This window comes from Haliotis rubra, unplaced genomic scaffold (assembly GCF_003918875.1).
Source record: "Haliotis rubra isolate DU_JTF1 unplaced genomic scaffold, ASM391887v1 Scf111, whole genome shotgun sequence".
NCBI lineage: Eukaryota > Metazoa > Mollusca > Gastropoda > Lepetellida > Haliotidae > Haliotis > Haliotis rubra.
In genome coordinates, this window is record NW_025765015.1 from 2,147,394 (window position 1) to 2,171,667 (window position 24,274).

A 24,274-nucleotide genomic window follows, 5' to 3' on the forward strand; every position below is an offset into this window, starting at 1 on the left:
AAATATATAGTCCCTTGAACTGGTGACGAATTACATGGCAATCATGAAAGTATCCCCCATATGTTGCTAATTTATACGAAATGATAAAATGACATCGTAACTCGTTAGTGCATACTCGTGAGGAAAAGTAATTCCAGGTGAGGTGAACTGAACCATCATTAGAACAGGACCAGCCTCCCCCACCCTCTCCCTATTATTACAGACAGACAGACCTTGCTCCATTGCAGGCAGGCTACCATCCACTACAGATGGACGAATCCCCATCTATTACATACATACATGCATTAAAGGCAGATGAATCCCCAACCAATACAGACAGAGGATTCCCCATTCATTACGGACAGACAAATTCCCATCTGTTACAGGCAGATGAATCCAAATCCGTTATAGACAGACGAATCCCTATCCATTACAGGCCGATGAATCCCTATCCATTATAGACAGACGAATCTGCATCCATTACTGACGAATCCCCTTCCAGTGCATACAGAAGAATCCCCTCCATTTTCACATCCGTGACAAATTATGAAATCCCATCCTGTTACAGAAAGACGAATCCTCCCCATTGCAGACAGACGAATCTTCCTCAAGTGTGAAATAAAAATTTGATGCATAAAATTGCTCTTGGGTTCTTTAACCCGGCGTTGTCATGCCCCTTATGTTGAAACCATAACTAAATACACGACGGTTGTTATTGTGACCAGCTCTTCACAACAAACAACAAGCTGCTGGTGGGGGTGAGGACATTTATTCTCGTAGGGCAGTCAATACACAAAAGGGGCGGTGGAGTAGCCGGGTGGTTAAAGCGTTCGCTCGTCACGCTGAAGACCCGGGTTCGATTCCCCACATGGGTACAATGTGTGAAACCCATTTCTGGTATCCCCGCCGTGATATTGCTGGAATATTGCTAAAAGCGGAGTAAAACCATACTCACTCACTTACTCAAAACACAAAAATCACCCTGTAACATTTAACAAATTGTAAATGGACAGCAAAATATGCCATACTAGGAGAATGCTATGTATAATAAATAGGTCTCAGATAATATTTTACAGGTTGCATTCATTAAAATATATTTATACAAATACACACACCACAGTCCAACATTCCAACAATGTACTGAAGCACATGAGAAGTGATATACATTACCCATTCATGTAATGGAGGTTTAATAGCTACCCTTTCGGCACCTGTAAACCTGCTACACTGTTAACGCGGCCACTTATGATGTTGTACACGGGAAGATCTAAAGAAAGATTTTTCAGTTTTTTTAGTTGTCCGCCATTGTTAGAGCAGCAGAACTATCGGACAACATCACTTTGTTTAATGCATATAAGACTGATTTGCAAATCCGCACTTTAGACATTTACTGCCAAAATGATTTTATTCTTTAAACAAATAGTCTTTCCAAAACATTTTGTTCCAAGTGAGAATCAGTGAAATTTGATTATGTAAGATATGTTATATGTTGGATTACACTTTCTTAGTAAAGTAGAGATTCTAGTACTTTTGTGTATTCATAAATTTGGTTATCACGTTTTTTACAAAAAGACTCTTGGCATAGATAAATAAATAAATAAATAAAATAAATTAAATAAATAAATAAATAAATAAATAAATAAATAAATAAATAAATAAATAAATAAATAAATAAATAAATAAATAAATAAATAAATAAATAAATATAATGTCTCCTATATTACTTGTATTGTTCATATATTGCCTGTTGTAATGTTTTTGGAAATCAACGTTTTCCCGTACGATGTGACAGTTCTGTTATGAAACGGTAAAAAAATCAGCAAAGTTAATATTTAAGTTGTGCATTATGTTGGGGTATACTCCCACAACACTTGGCACAACAGCGGCGTCAGCCCATGTCGCCATGCAAGCATTAGATTGCCGACTCAATTATTCTTCAGCCCCCGTTATATAGCTGGAATATTGGTTAACGTTAAACAGACACACAACAAACAAACGTCCAATTACAACGTGCCTGAATGTTTCGTGGAAAATGACGGGTTGGGTTTGATCATGTGTAACGCATTATCTTCCTTCATATCATAATTCGAATTCAAATAATTTAACCTACAGCTGTAGTAATTGTAAATGTCGAAGGAAATACATGGGTTGTGCAGAGCCCCTTGATTGTTAAATGCTGAAAGATTCAATATTGCATTTAATCTTTAAAATGTTTTTGTAGTTTGTACTTCTCAAGTCAGAGATGGCCACAACATGGGATAAGTGTGCCCACTAACGAGATGTTTCTCTCGTGTGGCTTTGTAATATGTCCCAGTACTTACTTGCTACATTACTTTACTTAGTTTTACCACTAACGGCAAATTGTTGCGCAGTTAGCTACATAACGTATTTTGATGACATGTTATGCTGCTTACAGTGAGTCAGTAACAACAACAACAACAACAGCAACAACAGATGCGTAGTGATCGCGATGAAGTATCAACATCTGTGGAAGTCTGTCAAATCAGTCCATGTTTCTGTTCCCTGAGATTATTTCTAATATTTGTATAGTCGTGCTAACTTCTGTATGGCCCATCCTTACAACTGCCTTCCTAGACCATACATGTATGTTCGTTCTCATTAATTCTACAGTCCGTTTTCACTGTTGACAAACTGCAACTCCGCTGTCAGCGAGATTTCTGAAAAAGGAGTCGTTTATTTCACAATCATTTGAACAATAAGACAAGACACATTTTGTCTATCGTCAAACCGTACTGAGACGTTTTGCCACTGACTTGATAATCTTTCGTTTCAGGTTTTATTCACTTGTCGTTTTCATGAAACTGCACCTTTGTCAGTAGAGGCCTAGTCAGCATATTGACAGCTCAACTCTTGGTTTTCGATTTTGAACAGTTCCTCACATATCGATTTCCTTAAGATCGATTTTCAGCCAAATCGTGTCTGAAATCAATCGGATAAGTTATAACAGAACATATGTCTAGAATATTGCCACTAATGACCGCTGCCACGTGCTCTTATATACTACAAGAGTTTCACATTCAGTATTCAACTTAAGCCAATATATAAAATGTGTTTCACTGGTGGGTTCCTTCGTACATATTACCAAAGATTTAGCTATGAAAACCCCCATTAAATACACTCTCGATATAACGACTGAGAGAAACGACTGCAAGATTTGAACGTCCTTTGAGGAAGCCACGATTTGTGTCATTTGTCGCGGGTCTTTGTCACGGTATATTTGTTTTTCTTGATTGTTTTAAAAGGGACTAAAAATGTCCAGGGATTATTCATTTGGTATGTATCAATTTCTTCGTTATATACATATATATATATATACATGTTTATGAAAGATAATCATAAAACATTATCAGAAATGTGATGTTCGACATCGCGAATTGCACATAATATTCATTATATATATTGTAAAATATTCGCTTTAAGCTCGGAGTCTTGATTTTGTTGTGTGAACATGATCTTAATGAGATAACATGAGCAGTGCGTTATTGGGTGCATCTAACACATAGTGTGTTTCTGTGTTGCAGGCATTGACCGGATACTTGGTGGTCAAGTTCAAGTGGGGGTGAATCATGTGGCCAAGACCTCACCAACCATTGTTCTGGATACAAGTTGCCTGGACCTCCCCGAAGGTACATGTAAAACACACGCTATTTCCCAATTAAGTCATAGCCTTATCCATGCCTGGAAAAACTTTTAAAGTTCAAATGTTGCTTTGCTTCCACACAATAAATATCAATGTTTAGTCTAATCCCCACTAAGGGCTTTTCACGCAGATAATGGTAATTAAACAAACAGAAAAAGATTGTGACGTATAGCTGTCCCTTTCTTTGCTATTATGACAAGGCGGATTGTCTGGTTGTACACCTGGTCTGAACAAACGGAGCTGTAGAAGGACGGGAGTTGTAATTGGCGGTGGGGTTGTGACAGCTACCCCTTGCTCTGCTCTTGTCACAGGCCCTCTCACTAACTCTCTCCCTTCCCTTCCCGACTTGGATCTCCATTCAACCCCATTGTCGTCGGCTCTCGTCGTTTATGTTATAACCAGCGCAAAGAAAATAGAGAGGGAAGTCTTTATTCTTCATTTACAGTAAATTTGCACGGACGTGCAGCATTGAGTTGTTACAGTGTGAGAGAGCATAAACAACACATATAATGAGATTCGAGGTGGTCTCTCTGTCTCTCAGGCGGTCCACAGATTATGTCTTTCATTTTATAAACATGGATCTGTTATTGCAATTCTCCTGTAAGGAGAACATGCTACATATGATACATAGTAAATGTCAAATTTTGTATCTTAAATAACTTCCCTTAAGATAATGGTTGACACGTTACTTGCGGCGCATGTCGAGTCCCAGCTCGGGTCACCAGACGGGGTGTCACGCACTGACCAGGACTGACCGGTCCTCAAAACAGAGATGTAGTTCTAGACGACGTTATCAGATAACATGTCGTCTCATTTTTTCTAAAATTCCAGTTAAATACAGTGAAAGGGGATGGGGGATACTTTATGCAAGTCCTTTGTTCATAACGAAGAAATGAGTAAGTAGGGTTCTATTCGAGCAATTTCACTGCTATGGACACCAGGAATGGGGTGCACACATTGTCCGCACATGGGGGTATCAATGACATTAAGCAGTGTGCCTTCGTCTAAATTAAAGACAAGTCAGACAAATGGGTTCGACGGTCATATCCATTAACATAACGATAACTTACCTGATCTCGGTGTAATTTGTGCAAGTAAATAGGTAATAATGTAAAACACTTCAACTGCACAAAACCCTCGTCAGTAATCAACGTTATCATGAATACATTGTGTATTTGTTATTTGAGTTCAGATTACATTGCACGTATCTAAGATGGCAGTAGAAATGACCAGCATTTGTTTTATAGAGCAGTACATTTTAATCATTCATTAATTCAGCAATCTCTATGCATTTTTTTACGAGTCCACAAAAGCTGGATTTGTGTAAGCATGTAGTGCTAGATAGTTTGGGTAACTACAGCACATTGTGACACTCCACGTATAAAGAAAACTGTCTATAATGTCAAGTTGTTAGGACTTGAAGATTGACTGATGAAGACAACTGAGGTGAAGCCAGAGTGTACTGTAACAGCAAGAAGCAGTTGAATTAAGATCGGGAATGTGAGTACGTGTAACAACTTACTCCTCGTAACATGTTTATACATGTATCTACCAGGCACGTTGTGAGTCAACCATCATCGCAATAACTATATTGAGTATCTCGCCCTTAGTAGCGTCACTTGTATGGAGGCAGGAGGCTGTTGAGCAACAGATGTTGGAATTAAATCAGTTCTCTATGTTTGACTTTTGACTTCCTGAGATATCATGCTTCATGGTGAGATGAGCTTCAGTAAACGTATTATAGTCAACTGCCTTGGACGGTTTAACATTCATTTCCTAACATGATTTATAATGCTGCTACTTGTAACTATGATAAGGGCTAATTCCCTTGTTTGTGCTAAACGCAGAGGCTGTTTACAAACCGTTGTTCATTTGATTGTCTTGGCATTTGATTGTTTGAGGCAAATTGATAAATGCTGAAGATGTTGCAATCATTGGAGAATGATTTTGTTCACTGCATAGTATCGCATGTTCATACCAGCCATGTTTGAGTGCAATATATTCAAAGGTTCACTATTTTGCAAGATTCCTGCGTCGCCCCACATATTTTGTGGCCTCTTTTAAATCGTCACATTAGCCGTATGTACCGTGGAGTAAATGTATGTTTTGACGAATGTGGGAGATATTATGCGCTATCAAAATGACGTCATCTTTGAAATTTCCCATCTTACCTATATCGTCCTTCAGCTGGCGCCATAACATCTACTGTCAAACTTCACTGCCGGCCGTCAAGAGTTCCTAAATTGATCATTATCATCAGGCAGCTATTACCAGGAACTAATATCTCAGTTTTGGAAATTGTAAGTTACTGCCGAGTATTTCATGCTTAGTAACAGTATATCATATCAAGTTTTGTCACCCTTTCATCTCCCTTATCTGTAACCTCCGTCACAATGCCTGCGGTTGTAACGGCGTGTAAGAGAGGATCATTTTAGAGCATAGAGACGAAAACAAAGCTATGGCAGCGTAGGGGTTGAGTGTGTTTATCATACTACTATGGTGGTGTATTTCATTAGACTGTAGAGGATGGTAGTCCCCACTGGCGTGTCATTTTAAACAGAGGTTTTCATAGGACTGTATTTTATATATTATGTATTAGATGTAAACACTGTTTTAGCAAGTCTTTGCAAGTTGTACCATTTAGTACCGACCTGACCTTTCATTTGTTTATCCGAATATGAACCCCACCAAACACACTTTGTATCCGCTATCTTTATCCTGCCGAAAAACCTGCCCATTATAATAATAAATGGGTTGTGAATAAAAGGCGAAAAAAATCAGTCTTTCAATGTAGCTTGTGTAATGACCGCAATGTGGGTACCCTGCCACTAGTTAAAGGCCAACAGATCATATAGGTTTTGGCGAGTGTGTTTCTTGACCTTGTCGAGTAATGCAAAATCAGCCATCCCTAACCGGTAACCGTAATCACAGCTTGTTTTATAGTGTACGAAGAACACTATGAAACAAGCTGGGATATAGATGTTCTCTGTTTCTCTTCCCACTGTAAAACTTTGTATGACTTTTCGCACAGAACGATGCAAAGTTTTCTTTGAGCATCCCATAGTATAAATATAGGACGAGTGGAATAGTTTTTTTTACTTCTATATTCTGCTTTAAAAGTTTCGAATCTGAAAAAGGCCTCAATTTAAAACTTGCTGATTCATGTTTTAAACTTACGTAACGTTCAGAGACAAAAATGTCCTATAATATTTCAAATACCTGCAGGGACCCCCTTTTCAAGTTGGTTGGTAAATTATAGGAACGTATAACAGAACTTGCTGCTCCGTGTACTAAAGCAATCGGGTCAGAATTTCTGCGCGAAAATAGCAAAATCAAAAGAGGGAAAGTTGGACGAATCATTATCATTATAATGTTTAACTGAGTTATGGCCCTTGTTTGGTCTGAAAGATATGGTGAACCATGTCGCCAATGAGGACGGGTGTACTCGGATACGGCTATAGATGCTGGTTATGGCCCTCGACCTACCCTTGATACCGCTATAGATGCAGGTTATGGCCCTGGACCTACCCTTGATACCGCTATAGATGCTGATTATGGCCCTGGACCTATCCTTGATACCGCTATAGATGCAGGTTATGGCCCTGGATCTTTCCTTGATACCGCTATAGATGCTGGTTATGGCCCTCGACCTATCCTTGATACCGCTATAGATGCTGGTTATGGCCCTCGACCTATCCTTGATACCGCTATAGATGCTGGTTATGGTTCTGGGCCTACCCTTGATACCGCTATAGATGCTGGTTATGGCCCTGGACCTATCCTTGATACCGCTATAGATGCTGGTTATGGTCCTGGGCCTATCCTTGATACCGCTATAGATGCTGGTTATGGCCCTGGATCTACCCTTAATACCGCTATAGATGCTGGTTATGGCCCTGGACCTACCCTTGATACCGCTATAGATGCAGGTTATGGCCCTGGACCTATCCTTGATACCGCTATAGATGCTGGTTATGGCACTGGACCTATCCTTGATACCGCTATAGATGCAGGTTATGGCCCTGGACCTACCTTTGATACCGCTATAGCTGCAGGTTATGGCCCTAGACCTACCCTTGATACCGCTATAGATGCTGGTTATGACCCTCGACCTACCCTTGATACCGCTATAGATGCTGGTTATGGTTATGGCCCTCGACCTATCCTTGATACCGCTATAGATGCAGGTTATGGCCCTGGACCTACCCTTGATACCGCTATAGATGCTCGTTATGGCCCTCGACCTACCTTTGATACCGCTATAGATGCAGGTTATGGCCCTAGACCTACCCTTGATACCGCTATAGATGCTGGTTATGACCCTCGACCTACCCTTGATACCGCTATAGATGCAGGTTATGGCCCTGGACCTACCCTTGATACCGCTATAGATGCAGGTTATGGCCCTGGACCTACCCTTGATACCGCTATAGATGCAGGTTATGGCCCTGGATCTACCCCTTTGATACCGCTATAGATGCAGGTTATGGCCCTGGACCTATCCTTGATACCTCTATAGATGCTGGTTATGGCCCTTGACCTATCCTTGATACCGCTATAGATGCTGGTTATGGCCCTGGACCTACCCTTGATACCGCTATAGATGCTGGTTATGGCCCTGGATCTACCCTTGATACCGCTATAGATGCTGGTTATGGCCCTGGACCTATCCTTGATACCGCTATAGATGCTGATTATGGCCCTGGACCTATCCTTGATACCGCTATAGATGCAGGTTATGGCCCTGGATCTTTCCTTGATACCGCTATAGATGCTGGTTATGGCCCTCGACCTATCCTTGATACCGCTATAGATGCTGGTTATGGCCCTCGACCTATCCTTGATACCGCTATAGATGCTGGTTATGGTTCTGGGCCTACCCTTGATACCGCTATAGATGCTGGTTATGGCCCTGGACCTATCCTTGATACCGCTATAGATGCTGGTTATGGTCCTGGGCCTATCCTTGATACCGCTATAGATGCTGGTTATGGCCCTGGATCTACCCTTAATACCGCTATAGATGCAGGTTATGGCCCTGGACCTACCCTTGATACCGCTATAGATGCAGGTTATGGCCCTGGACCTATCCTTGATACCGCTATAGATGCTGGTTATGGCACTAGACCTATCCTTGATACCGCTATAGATGCAGGTTATGGCCCTGGACCTACCTTTGATACCGCTATAGCTGCAGGTTATGGCCCTAGACCTACCCTTGATACCGCTATAGATGCTGGTTATGACCCTCGACCTACCCTTGATACCGCTATAGATGCTGGTTATGGTTATGGCCCTCGACCTATCCTTGATACCGCTATAGATGCAGGTTATGGCCCTGGACCTACCCTTGATACCGCTATAGATGCTCGTTATGGCCCTCGACCTACCTTTGATACCGCTATAGATGCAGGTTATGGCCCTAGACCTACCCTTGATACCGCTATAGATGCTGGTTATGACCCTCGACCTACCCTTGATACCGCTATAGATGCTGGTTATGGTTATGGCCCTCGACCTATCCTTGATACCGCTATAGATGCAGGTTATGGCCCTGGACCTACCCTTGATACCGCTATAGATGCTGGTTATGACCCTCGACCTACCCTTGATACCGCTATAGATGCAGGTTATGGTCCTGGACCTACCCTTGATACCGCTATAGATGCTCGTTATGGCCCTCGACCTATCCTTGATACCGCTATAGATGCAGGTTATGGCCCTGGCCCTACCCTTGATACCGCTATAGATGCTGGTTATGACCCTCGACCTACCCTTGATACCGCTATAGATGCTGGTTATGGCCCTGGACCTACCCTTGATACCGTTATAGATGCAGGTTATGGCCCTGGACCTACCCTTGATACCGTTATAGATGCAGGTTATGGCCCTGGACCTACCCTTGATACCGCTATAGATGCAGGTTATGGCCCTGGACCTACCCTTGATATCGCTATAGATGCTGGTTATGGCCCTGGACCTACCCCTATTTGATACCGCTATAGATGCTGGTTATGGCCCTGGACCTACCCTTGATACCGCTATAGATGCTGGTTATGGCCCTGGACCTACCCTTGATACCGCTATAGATGCTCGTTATGGCCCTGGACCTACCCTTGATACCGCTATAGATGCTCGTTATGGCCCTGGACCTATCCTTGATACCGCTATAGATGCTGGTTATGGCCCTGGACCTACCCTTGATACCGCTATAGATGCAGGTTATTGTTCTGGACCTACCCTTGATACCGCTATAGATGCAGGTTATGGCCCTGGACCAACCCTTCATACCGCTATAGATGCAGGTTATTGTTCTGGGCCTACCCTTGATACCGCTATAGATGCTGGTTATGGTCCTGGGACTATCCTTGATACCGCTAAAGATGCTGGTTATGGTCCTGGGCCTATCCTTGATACCGCTATAGATGCTGGTTATGGTCCTAGGCCTACCGTTGATACCGCTATAGATGCTGGTTATGGCCCTGGATCTACCCTTGATACCGCTATAGTTGCTGGTTATGGTCCTGGACCTACCCTTGATACCGCTATAGATGCTGGTTATGGTCCTGGGCCTATCCTTGATACCGCTATAGATGCTGGTTATGGTCCTGGGCCTATCCTTGATACCGCTATAGATGCTGGTTATGGTCCTGGGCCTATCCTTGATACCGCTATAGATGCTGGTTATGGTTCTGGGCCTATCCTTGATACCGCTATAGATGCTGGTTATGGTCCTGCTATAGATGCCTATCTACCCTTGATACCGCTATAGATGCTGGTTATGGCCCTGGATCTACCCTTGATACCGCTATAGATGCTGGTTATGGCCCTGGATCTACCCTTGATACCGCTATAGATGCTGGTTATGGTTCTGGGCCTACCCTTGATACCGCTATAGATGCTGGTTATGGCCCTGGACCTACCCTTGATACCGCTATAGATGCTGGTTATGGTCCTGGGCCTATCCTTGATACCGCTATAGATGCTGGTTATGGTCCTGGGCCTATCCTTGTGCCTCCTTTTGATAAAGATTGAATCGTGACCATCTATGGACCACTTGTGGAAATGATGACTATAGGATGTTGATTAACAACATTCAAGAGTTCGAGACAAATTGATATTTACTCCATCGTATATGACTACCTATTGCATTACATTCTGGCTAATGTTAAAATCTATCTTAAGAAAAAGTTTCTATATGTCTGTCTGTCCATTCACGTTACCAGTCTGGCAATTAATGCTGGTATAGCTAAGTATTTTATGTGTGATTCAAATATTCTTTGGTATTATTTATTAACGCCTTCATTCTCGGTTAAGTTCAGTGAGGTATACTAAATAACAACATGTTGTGAAAATAATTACTTGAAGAGAGTAATTTCGAAATTCCCCTAACTATATGTTGTGAAGATTTCACATTGATGTCTTTATTCTATTGCAGACGTTTATGACGTACATGTTTTACCATTACACAAACAACAAGCTTGCCACATACATGCTGTAAGGAAAACCATCCTTGCGATAGTTAACATACATTGAATTGACCCTCAGACATTTGTATTGCTGGAAATGATAGCCTGTAATTAATCTGCGTGTTAATGAAAGTAACACTTGACACGGCTGGAAGGTTTAGTAAGTCACAATTGCCTCCAAAACGTGGGACATTCATTTATAGTTGAAGTGCTGAGTAGTTTTAGATACATATACCTGCGTCGTTGTATACTACGTCCTATATACGTGTTAGCGCATATTGCATAATGACAGATTGAGGTGCTCCCCTCACAAGCTGCGGTTAACCATACCTCTGGGTCGCTCCTTGTTAATGAGTTTGCAATTGACTTGTCGCTGTACATAGCTACGAGCTGAACCATGCATGGTGTTTTTCTAATAAATCTGTATCGCATTTGATATTGTAAGTCACGTGCATGCGCCCTGTTCTAACGACAAACGCAACATGATTCACATCCTAGCACAATCGCCTTATCACCGCTGTGCCTTCCTGTTCCCTGTATACATCAATGACATAACTGAACTGGAACTCTTCAAAAAGATGATGTGGAGACGACACATATCTGGGTACATCATCTTACATACAGAAACCACTGGGAATAGCAACGGAAACAAAATCAACAAATGGGCTCACGACTAGCTAATTCCTTTTAATCCCAGAAGATTAACGTCAGTTCTTCTCCACAAAAAAGAGCCGCAGCGATATGTTACTGGAGAATGAAAACATTATCACCTGGGTGTTATGTTGTCCTCGGCGGCCACTTAGTCAGTTCAGTTCAGTTCAGTTTATTCTCAAATAACCATATTTGGTGGTACAAGAGAAAGTCAAACAGAATTCATTTAAATACATATAAACAAACATGACAAACTGACAGGTAGAACAGTTCAAAATGAAACATAATAATGTCATAAATTAAGAGCTATTAAATGATTTGTTGTCTAAAGAATGAGCAAATTGATATAGTACAGATTTAACCATTTTTCCCTATACGTTTATATAATACTAGCAGATATTTGGATAGATTTCGTATTTCTTTTTAACTTCTACTACTAAATATCTTCTTCAATGTTGACAAATTGGGGAGGTACATATATCTAGTTGGTAAGTATTTCAATCTAATATCTGTAAGGGCTTCACATTTAAATCTCCTATTGCTGGTGAATGGCAAAGTTTACATGTTCTGTTTTCTCTAGCAATGCCATGCCAACGACCAGTTTCTTCCTTGAGATTGTGATTACAGGTTCTGTATTTCAAAATAGGAGAGTAAATATAAGCCGGGAAGAGAAGATAGTTTTCAAGTATCGGGGTATCTTTAATATATTTATAGTAAAAGACCTTAGAGCTATTTTCAATATCAGATATCCAACTGTGGTGGAATTGGTCTTTTAATACAATCTCCACTTGTGAAACTAGCCATTGGCATGGTACGCTAACAGGGTTATAGAATACAAAAGATAAGCCACATTTATCTAATAAAGATTTAACATGATGCGTCCAGGGATCAAAATCATTCTCAAAGATACTTTGTACATGTGCATAATTGTTAATCAGTTTTGATAATTTCTGCTGCATTCCAGAATTATTAAGTTTATGCCAGTAACAAATAATACGCTTAGCCGTGGTGACATATAACGGGAATCTTCCGAGTTCTCCATATACCATAAAAGTAGGGGTAGAATTTCGTAAACCGCTGGCCAATTTTAGAAATTTCAAATGGGCTTTTTCAATTTTGTTTAAATTTTCGTATGCCCAAGTTTCGCAGCCATACAAAAGAATTGGGGCTATCATAACATCAAATGCCTTAACAAGTCAAAACATTGATTACACAGAAGTCTCTTTTCCTGCTGACTGGGGGCGGTCCTATTACGCAACTTAGTACAATAACCAGTCCAGAATGGTGACACCAACTCATTCAACTGGATATATACATATTAATCAGTATTATTTGATACATCTAAGCACTTGTATATTGCAACAATACGCTCCTTCTAATCCTTGCAAACATGTCGTGCAGCGTGGTTCTGTCGTATGTAGCGTGCTCTGACTAACGGAAATCTGGAAATCGTGGAAATCTCAAAACGTGGCTCGGCCGCTAGAAACGTTTGGCGGTCTGGTCCGGACTGGATATTATATCAGTCACATTGTACGTTACAAAAATACATGTTATAAGTGCAAAGAACACATAACAGGTGTAACCAGTGAGCCAGATGAATTGTGAATCACTGTACGACCTCTTCAAACAGGGGCAGTCTGTGACATCTTAGTTAACGACATGCTGCCTAAACCTCGACATGAAATATAGAAATAAGATTTTTTTTTTACTTTAGAACTAAATTAATTTGTAAATACCATTGTCTTATCAAACAAGGAATTGAAATTCAATGGAGCCAGAGTTGTTTACGGTGTCACACACTTTCACACCAGAAACTTCGGATCGGCTGAGAAGTAGGTCATTGTCTGGTTAATGAGACTCATGTTTCGGTTTGTAAACACTCCAACGGGATATTAGGATTTCTAGATTTTTTTAAAAGACAAAACATTGCTTTGGATGCACTTGCTGCAAGATTTTTTATTGATTGATTAAATTTCCTATTCCTACTAAATGTATAGTTATCAACAATTTCAATTGGAAATTGTTCAAAGACAAATTTAAGTTTTCTTTTCTTGGCAGGGCCGCTTCAAAAAATTAGACTTTCGTTTTATCAAGATTCACTTCTAATTTGTCAAGGTTCAAGGTCTTTATTCTAAACAATAACAACACAACACCAACGGTGGTACAAGAGCGTGTATTTACAACAGCAGTATTACTAGGAACAAGGACGACATGACACTTAACGACATTTGGTTCTAAGAGAACAATTCATTATTGTAAACAATTTGGTCAGCTTCTTTGCAAGTAATACTGACACATTTTATAGCATAGTAGGTTTGGCAAATTTGTATAATGTGGATTTTGATCTGGGTTATATGAAGGGGTCCAAGTCAAAAGGGCCACATGACAAAAGGGCCCCAAAACGGAAAAGTGAACAGGGCCGCATCAAAAAGTCAAAAGGGCGTCAAACCCCTAGTCAAGAGGGCCCCATATAAAAAAATATCTTTTTTTTAAAGTGTATTATTGTGAAAGGTTAATATACATCTATACAATGTATACCTTATACATACTAGTTCTGTTTTTAATAACATATTTTTTTCAACATTTGAAAGCAAATGATGACAAAGACTAGATTTCTTGTTTGTACCATGTACAATGGCAGTCAATAAAGGACCAATGAAACCAGGCCAGGTAAACCTACTGTTCCTATTGTCATAGGTTTCATTATTTACATGATACATACGAAATTAACACATGACGATACTGAATTAAAATATTATTTATTCAGAAATGGTTTAAACGAGGATTCAAAAACCGATGTGATTTGTAAACATACATATACATTTTTCAATGAATGCCCATTTCTTAAATTAGCCAGAAATTATCCCTATTTCTCTTCTTTCCCATCTGCCACTTTTCCATTATCTGTAAAGAAGCATATGTAGAAATGCATGGGTGAGGGCGTTTTAGATGTGATAACTTGCTGTCAATAATATTTAGGAGAATATGAAATCTTAAACCAAAATCGATATGCCCAAAGCTGAAAACATAATCGAACTGTGCAGGCTGAGATTGTAAAACTTGAAGCAATTCCTTTGTGGTTTTGATAATCCACATGGCAATAATCCCACTTGTCTCAAACGCTGTGACTTGAAAGTGTCTCCTTGTGGACAGCACTAACACTCTGTGGGGATAGTTCTTGAGCATTGGGGGCAACTGCAAACGGAAAGGACCTGTCTTCAGATGCTAATGGATATAATGACACGTTTATGCGTCATTAATATTTGGAGAAAACAACGGATTCTGATGATGAAACAGAAATAATAATTATCGTTGTTCTCCAGCTTGTTTATCTTCAGCCACATCAACACATCAATAATAGATAAATAACTGTATAACCTAACTTCAGTTATTTTCTCTGATAACACATTTATGTAGTACGTTTTAATTTATATTAATCGATATGTCGATTTATTTCAAAACGTAATTATTATATATTATTTGCCTTTCTTACAGGAGTGGCTATTTATCAGACCACATTTGCAGGAACAATACACTATGGATCTTTTTGCACGAAGACAGTCATCTGCAAAGGTACGAGATTCGGCCCGTTCAAGGGTAGAGTGGTGAACACCAGTGAGATCAAGACTCACGACGACAACTCACTCATGTGGGAGGTATGTCATATCAACTAATGTCAGGCTTCTTACAAATCCTTATTCGGGTCAACATCACACTTTGAAATATACATATGTTCTGAATGTTTTTTTTCTGAATCATGATTTAGGTGAATCAATCGCTACATACTCCTGTAAAACGTTCATTTTGAAATTGTAGTTATGTTTATGTTGTAGTTATGTTTATGTTGTAGTTATGTTCATGTTGTAGTTATGTTTATGTTGTAGTTATGTTGTAGTTATGTTTATGTTGTAGATATGTTTATGTTGTAGTTATGTTTATGTTGTAGTTATGTTTCTGCTGTGTATAGTTTACAGTGTCGGGTGTGGAAACCTTACACTTCATGAACTTCGTATTTATTTAAATTTTCTTGTGCATGCATGTGATGAGCAGAGATCATACAGTTGTAGCAGGTATGATATAGTTTTGGTTGTGTGTCGTCATTTCGTTGACTTTCAACATCTTCATCGAACCTGCTCAAGGCATAAGCGTAATCTTGAGACCGATATTCATTGATCACGTGTCGATCGGTGTCTACCAAAGTCACAGTACGGTAGCACGGATGATCAAGTCGTCTGAGGTGGAGCAAAGTGCTTTGCGGTCTTGCGTCTCTCTGCCCATCATTATCCTAAGATCGTAGGCTTGAATCCATCCCCGGTATGTCAGCTCCATACCTGTGCTCGGGGCTTTCACAAAACTAGTAAACGTCAGGGAACTGAATTACTTTGGACTTTCCTTCCACATCTGGACGACGTGCCTTTATATAACTGAAGTATTATTCCAAGCGACTTTTATAACTTGTTCAATCAATTATATACAGCCGCCCTCATTGCTAGAATACTGTTGTGTGCAGAGACATATACAGGTAAATCAGGAACGAGATTCACCCAGTAATCCAGTGTAAGGAATCGTCTAGGGCGCCGACCCTTTTGTGACCCTGCTGACAATCACGTTATACTACATTTCATACTTCTTCGCACCACTCAGTTTCATAAAGTAGACATTCTTCTTTGGTTCCAGCAGTTCAAACTGGCTAGTGTGCTGCCGTTCAGGCTGTTTACATAATATGTTCTTGTTGGCTTCTACCCTTCCCAGCAACATGATAGTGATACGGCGTTCTTCCGAGTCACTGTAAACCTCATAGCGACATGTTTATTTTCGCATATATAGTTTCCACGGCACGGTGAAACTGGAATATTGCTGTTTGCAGCGTTATACAAAGATCATTACTCACTTCTGTAACATTTTGTATAAGTATATGCAATGTTAACACAAGCATGGGCCCCTCTTAAAGTCAGGGAACGAAAACAGATTGTATATACGGTATAAGCATTCACATGTTATTGTGAACAATGTTTTAAGTTACATACATGATATCTTATGTGTGTTTGAAGACCATTCTGTCTGACACATGCGTCACTTCGACGAGTAATCATGACAGTATGTGTCCTACAGGTGTTTCAGGAAGGCAAGCTAAGCCACTTTGTGGACGGGCGAGGCAATGCAGGAAACTGGATGACGTATGTGAACTGTGCAAGATATGCCCAGGAGCAAAACCTTCTAGCTGTGCAGGTTGATGGAGACATCTGGTACGAAGCATGTAAGGACGTCCCCCAGGGTACGGAGCTGTTAGTGTGGTATGGGGACTGTTACCTCCAGTTCATGGGGGTTCCAGTCGCCCTGAAAGAAATGGCAGACGGTGGAGCCCAGGAAGAGGCAGATGGTGAGTGGCATAACTTCTCCCCATCAATTGTGCAACTTCGTTCGATGCTTCGAAATGCATTCCCATTATATGACGGTGTGCCAGCCTGTTGTGGGAGGGAAACCCGAAGTGATACATGCCTCAGACGTCGAGCACCCACGGGCATGGGTAGGACGTGCAAAACCTGGAAACGTCGTCAGGGGGAACCGGGTTTCGAACCAACAATCTTAAGTGCCTGGTGTGCCAAAGGGTCGCAACTCTATAATACGAGGCGATCATAGTTTCAAATCGCTATTATTTGTTTGTATTACAACAAGGGGGTATGCACATTAAATGAAATCCCGAGAACAAGAAGGGTTGGTTTCTACGGTAGTCTAAGTTAACGCTCATCACGTACCGCACGTGCATTTGTTTCATTGTTCCAACTACTGCGCGTACCCCATTGTAATACAAACCAATAATAGTGATTTGAAACTATGATCGTTTGTTAAACAACTTTTATCCTAAGTTGCATAAAAGTCTGAGATATTTTGTTCCATTGGCAAGGTAAAATTATGAGGATTCGCTGTCTTAATTTCACTTTATTTGATTGACTATTTGACCGCCTCCGTGGTGTAGTGGTTAGAGCGTCCGCCGGGGAGCGGAAGGTCGCGGGTTCGATCCCCGACCGAGTCATACCAAAAGACGTTAAAATATGGTACTTGTTGGTCCCTGCCTGACGCTCGGCATTAATGGGTACAACAAGGACTGGTCGGCTCGGAGTCAGTATAATGTGTCTGAGTGGGGTATTCATGCTTCACTGCGGCATGGTATCTCAGTGGGCTAGCACCATAAAACCAGCTTAAGTCTGGGCTAGTACAAGCAGCCGCACATACACATACACACGCATGCACGTCGTCATATTAGCGAAATATTCTCAAGTACGACGTAAAACCCAATTTCACCTCACCTCACCTCACCTTGATTTACTATTTTGTTCAAAATGAAATTCATCGGTACGTTTTCACTGCAAACAGACTATAGGTATACTTATTTTAATTTGTCAGTAAAATGAACATATCTTTAAGTCAACGAAGACAACCCTGAAATAGCTAAATAAACTCGTAAAATATTTTGATTATCCTGATTTTGTCAAGGACATATTAAAGGCCATTCACTAATGAATTCCGTGTTGACAGTTCCCTTCAGAATTCCCCAGAACTATGAGCTGGACACTTTGTAGGTCGGGTCATCTGGCAACTAGACATGTTCCTGTCCTCACTCTGTATACCACATCTACCACAACTAGCAATTGCCATGTGTCAAATGTCAACACAATTCTACAATTAACGTATTGCTAAATGCCCTATGTTCTGCAAACTCTGATCACACACAGTGGTTGTGCGATGGGGTGGATTTATTTTCGTGCAATGGAAGTGTTTGATAGACTGGCAGTAAACATTTTTTCCAAGCTTGGTGATACACTGAAACACTTTCTACTGAAATACCCGCCATGTGTAATGGTCAGATGTCCAGGTTATTTTCGCAGTATGTGGTAGACACTTTATGTTTCCAACTATGCCGTATGCTTGCAGCTTCAGCGTGTCTGGCAGGTTAAATGTTGATAGAATTTGTTATCCAAAAGAAAATGCTATCACATAAGATATCACTTGAGTCTTTCCTCATATTGAACAGATAGACACTACTATGATGGAGCTAATACATTGTGTCGCGGATATGTAGGTCTTCTGCCAAAACATATTTTGAAAGTTGTGGATGTTTACAGATCAACTTGGGACATATACACGTCGGCGTCTACGTTATCGGCTCGTCAAGCAATCGCTGGATTGTTTCGCAATTGTTTACCTCGTCACGTGGGACAAACCACGCTTACACGATGATCGACCTAATGGCAACAAGTTAAAATATAACCAGCCTGAAGTGTAGCTTCTTCCAGAAATGATCAACGATAAAATATCAGAGAAAGCTATCCCAGGAGTTAGTTATAATTCTTTGCCATAGTGAAACCCCCACCCCCACCCCCAAATTATCATCATCCACCCTAGCTATAAATTATGAACGGTCCCGCAATAAAGTCATAAAGAGTATTGTTTTCACAAAGCATATATATATATACTCATGCCAATAATGGTTGCCACCCCCGCCCCACCCCAACCCCACACATCTCACACCCCAACCCACATCCCCTCTCCAATTAAAAAAATTGAAGGGGGTGACAACTATTATTGGCATGAGTATATGTGTGTGTGTGTGTGTTGTTAATACGGAATAGTATATGCACCAATCTAAAGGATAAGAAGTCCAGCGTCATTTCGTGAATTTCGGCATCTTCTCTAAACCTCTGGATTTGGAAACTGACAAACACATCTCAGTGAAGGTTTCTTACAGCTGCACACATACATTCATTTGTTATAAACAAATAAAAACATGACAGCCATGTTGAATTTGTCACTTTTTAACATTTCTCATCTATGATCTGCACGTTTCATCATGAAAGTTAACGTAATGTTTGGAGTATTTGGATATTCTTTACTCAGACTATGGTTTCTTATTACTGTTACTGTGTTTTATCCAATGTTGCAAACGTTCAAGAAAACGTCATGAAAGCTACAATACATAATAATTGTATTTGCTCATCTGTATTGTATTCCGAGATGATATATGTTTACAAACATCGAATCCGTTAGGAAATCGATTGATTTTGTTCTGTTAAAGGAAAATTGCAATAACCGACTGGGTTAAAGATAGTCATCAGAAACATGTGCCGCAATGTTAATTCAAAAATATTAATATTTATATTTTAATCGCGAAAACCGTTTCTGCTATCTCAGCTTCGGCCATTATGCATACTCACGTGACCTTTTTACACTCGTGACGTCATATGTGACTTAGGTCGGCCACAATATGTAAGACCAAGCACTACAGTAATGTAAACCGCTTTTTTCCTGTCATTTTTATGATCAGTCAGAAGGTGTATTGTGTTGCCTAGGATTGCATGCATCGCGTCTTCGAATAATAGAAGTAGGCACCACAGACGATGTAAATAGTTTGGGCGGCAGTTTTCGATCGACATAACCGTTATCATAGACCGTTGATGTGGTACAAAAATAATTCATGTTCATTTCATGACTAAATCAGGTCAGATTGTGATGAAATATATATTATCAAAATCAGTAAGTGATTTCCCATGAGCTTGAAAATGTTTGGCTATAACGTTCGTTCCGGTTTGGAGCCCCAAATACTGCAGTCTACCATAAATATTATCTATAAATACAACAGCAAATAATGAAATGCAGTTTTTTTCAATGTTTTCCATTTAATGAATTACGCGCGTCGGCATCAGACTCGCTATTTGTCAGTATTGTGTGCTGTAAAAGTTGTTCTTTATTCTCATTGGCTGCCCTGATGCCATTCTAAGGTTATGACCAAGCACCATAACTATTTCCAAAAGCTAAAACTGGGGAAATATACATTGTCCTGACTAGTATTCGATAATTCACCAATTTTCGGGAAATAAATTATCTGCGTCGCTGAAAAACTAAGTGCTAAGTAACTGTGCTATATTTGATGTTTTGCCATTTTCTTAATGAAGAAAAATTATAACATGATTTGTGGTGTTTTCCTTAATCACTGTTTAACTGTTGACAGGACAATATCGAAATATGTATGCTTTGACTCTAGGCATCGTGACACGCCCTTGAGGAGATGTGGTGTCAAAACTCAGTTCACAAATTCAGTATCGTGTGTGTCCACCATTGGCGTTGATGCTGGATGCAACGACGACGCACAGACGACACTAAGCGACTAAGAAAGCTTGGGGAATGTTTTTACTATGTCTGAACCAACGCTTGTCCCAATTCAGCTGACGTCAATAGCTGATTTCATGCCAAGCGTGCTCGATCGGGGACAGGTCCGAAGAAACATCTGGCCAGGGGAGAACCGGAATGTTTTGCTGTCTCAGGCATCTGTCCCAACACGAGCGACATGTGGACACAGGCATTATCTTGCAGAAGCATGAAGTCTCTATCCTTGAATGAACGACTGCACATGAGGCTCAATGACCTCATCCCTCTATCGCAGACCTGTTAGTCTGCCATTGACAATGACAAGTTGTGTCCTACCATGAGATGTGATGTGCCATTCCCCATTCCAGAACGCTGTCGCCACCCAACTGTCGACGCTGACCAACGCACGCGTCAGCATACCGTTCACCTCGCCATGTACGCCCTTGTGAACAAAACAACATCCCAATCTTGTCTCCTGTACCGTAGATGCTGTCTGCACTAGGCAAGACGTGCCTGACGTTGACCTTGGAGCAAGATCGGAAAAATTGGCCGTATTGCAGGCCGTCGGGGCCGGATGTTGTGGTCTCTCAGTAGGTTCCGTACAGTCCTGGAACATAAGCCAGGAATGGTCCGCGCAGTCAAACTGGCATTCTGGAATCGATTTCTTAGATGGGTCAGCCGAATGTGGTTGTCTTGCTGAGGTGATCTCACACGTGGATGGCCGGTCCGAGGCAAATCTCTCGTGTTCCCATTATGTTGAAAACGTCTAGACTGACTGACTGACTGAGTTTGGTTTTACGCCGCTTTTAGCAATATTCCAGCAACATCACGGCGGGGGACACCAGAAATGGGCTTAACACATTATGCCCATGTGGGGAAAACGTCTAGAAAACGAAATAGAGATGAGATCGTGTTTCTATTGACACCAAAATGTCTGGCCACTTCATTTTGGGCCATTCCAGTCTCCAGCATACCCACGGTATTCTGTGATTCTGTTATGACGTACGCGCAGTTTATGTTGAAATTAACGTGTTTTCCACAACATTCAGAGGCAAGAGAATAATCAACCGTTCTTCAATTTTCACTATCAGGTGTGTGAACTTCAAGCTAAGATGCAACCAACAAAATAAACATAATTAAAACACAATTATCATTTATTCATGACATATAATATACATTGCTGATTCTGAAAAAACAAATAAACAAAATTATAAACGTGCAATCGCAATATTTTGTACTTGGGTTTACTACCCTCGAAACGAAGCACCCGGGATACCGAACCTAGTCAGAGTGGGCGGGCATGCACTTAAGTGTAACGAAGTCTTTCATTGGCTGGCTGATTTGTCGACACTCTCAGGGCTCTTTGTGTGTGGAAATAATCATCCCGGTTCAAGATGCGCGAACCTATTCACTGCGCATGCGCTTTATGCGCAGTGCAGCACAGCTACTGAAACCACTTTTCACCCCAGCTGGGGTTATTTTAATAAATCGTTTGAACTCCGATTTCGCGGGATTTTTTTCATCGCGTTATTTTTCAACTTTATAAGTTGAATTTGCATTTCTTATAATTTGTTACTGTAAGGTATCAGAATCTGCGTAGTTGTGTTTTGCGTTGCATGTAAGCTTTCAAGTGGCAACATGCAAAAAGTGAGCAAGTTCATTGTGCACAAAGTGCACGTGCCACGCGCGATACGTATTTTGCTACATGTTTATTTAGGATTGTTTTCATAACTTTTCAAATTACTTATATTTTATGCAATTGTTTTTGTTTGTTCGGGTTTTTTTTAAAAATAATTCCAGTCTCCCTGCAGTCACCAGTTTAACACAGAAGGAACTGCAATCACATTTTTTTTTACATAATTTCTTATAGGGGTGTGTGTGCAGCCTGGAACTATGTCATTGTGCTGATAAATTACATCGTCTATTTTTAGAATTATTTTGACATCAAGTGGTGCCTACGTTTTGCTTGATTGTTTCTTTTCCATCTTAACTGGAAGTTTCTCTTGCAAGATTGGCTCGTATTGATACTTTGTAACATCCATGTCAAAAATGACATCAGGAACATCTTTTCTGAATCCATGGTCACCGTCAGGCACTTAGGCACGTATGACGTCAAGTCACGTGATACCCGCTTCTGCTTATTAACTGTCGGGTGTTACCGTAACAGGCAGAAATGCGAGGGCTTTTATTACGTGTTTTAAGGCTATTTTACAAACTTTTTGTTCAATTATAATCGTCGAAGGTGACTTTTAGAATGCCTTTACCCTATGTAAACATCTTTCTTGCATTAGCATTCTCCTTTATCACGGTTCTGTACAGTATCGCCAGCTCCATCTAACTGTGTATGACCCGTGAAGGTCCGGGTTAGAATGAACCTTCAGTAACCCATGCTTGTGGTAAGAGGCGACTAACGGGATCGGGTGGTCAGGCTCGCTGGCTTGGTTGACACATGCCATCGGTTCCCAACTGCGCAGATCGATTCCCATGCTGTTGATCACTGGATTGTCTGGTCCAGACTCGATTATTTACAGACCGCCGCCATATAGCTGGAATATTGCTGGGTGCGGCGTAAAACTAAAGTCACTCACTGACTGTGTATCATACTTCATATTTCTTTCGTGGTATGATTCTGGCCGACTCCAACCGTGTTTAAGTAATAAATACCCACATTATGACATAGTACATGTTGTACATATTATATAATATGATAAAGTGAACATGTGTTACTGCACAGCCAGTGAGGGGTACCAGTGTGAGCGGTGTGGCAAGGTGTTTGCCTACAAGTACTACCGAGACAAACACTTAAAGTACACCCGATGTGTGGACCAGGGAGACAGAAAGTACCCGTGCCACCTCTGTAGCAGGTAAGATACTTCCAAACAGTAGTTCACATTTGGTTCCTTATTGTATGATCAGTTTAATTCATTCAGATTAACGGGCGGTGGGTAGCCTTGTGGTTAAAGCGTTTGCTTGTCAAGCCAAAGCCAATGGTTCGATTCATCACATGGGAACAATGTGTGAAGTCCATTTCTGGTGTCTCACCACCATCATATTGCTGGAATATTGCCAAAAGCGGTGTAAACCCAAACTCACTCACTCTTTCAGATAACGATGAACTTACAATTTCCATGTTTATCTCGGAGATTAATTACTTGTGGATCACCATATTGTACAAGCGGTCATATTTGCATGTTTCCAGATCTTTTGAGAAACGCGACAGACTCAGAATCCACATCCTCCACGTTCACGAAAAACATCGGCCTCATAAGTGCATTGTGTGCGGCAAGAGTTTCAGCCAGTCGTCCAGTCTCAACAAACACATGCGGGTTAGTACTTAACGATTATTATCAATGGTACACCCCTGCCAAGC

The 24,274-nt window shown here is 40.8% G+C and overlaps 1 protein-coding gene across 5 annotated transcripts in view; it reads left to right on the forward strand.

Moving 5' to 3' along the window:
- LOC124288248 (PR domain zinc finger protein 14-like) overlaps positions 1-24,274 on the forward strand; it is an 81,185-nt gene that overhangs the window by 51,519 nt on the left and 5,392 nt on the right. For all 5 annotated transcript variants that reach the window (XM_046724779.1, XM_046724798.1, XM_046724792.1 and 2 more), the window contains 5 exons: positions 3,522-3,626; positions 15,256-15,416; positions 16,873-17,140; positions 23,639-23,768; positions 24,104-24,230. In XM_046724779.1, coding sequence (XP_046580735.1) covers positions 3,522-3,626; positions 15,256-15,416; positions 16,873-17,140; positions 23,639-23,768; positions 24,104-24,230 — 791 coding nt within the window. The remainder of the gene's footprint in view (positions 1-3,521; positions 3,627-15,255; positions 15,417-16,872; positions 17,141-23,638; positions 23,769-24,103; positions 24,231-24,274) is intronic.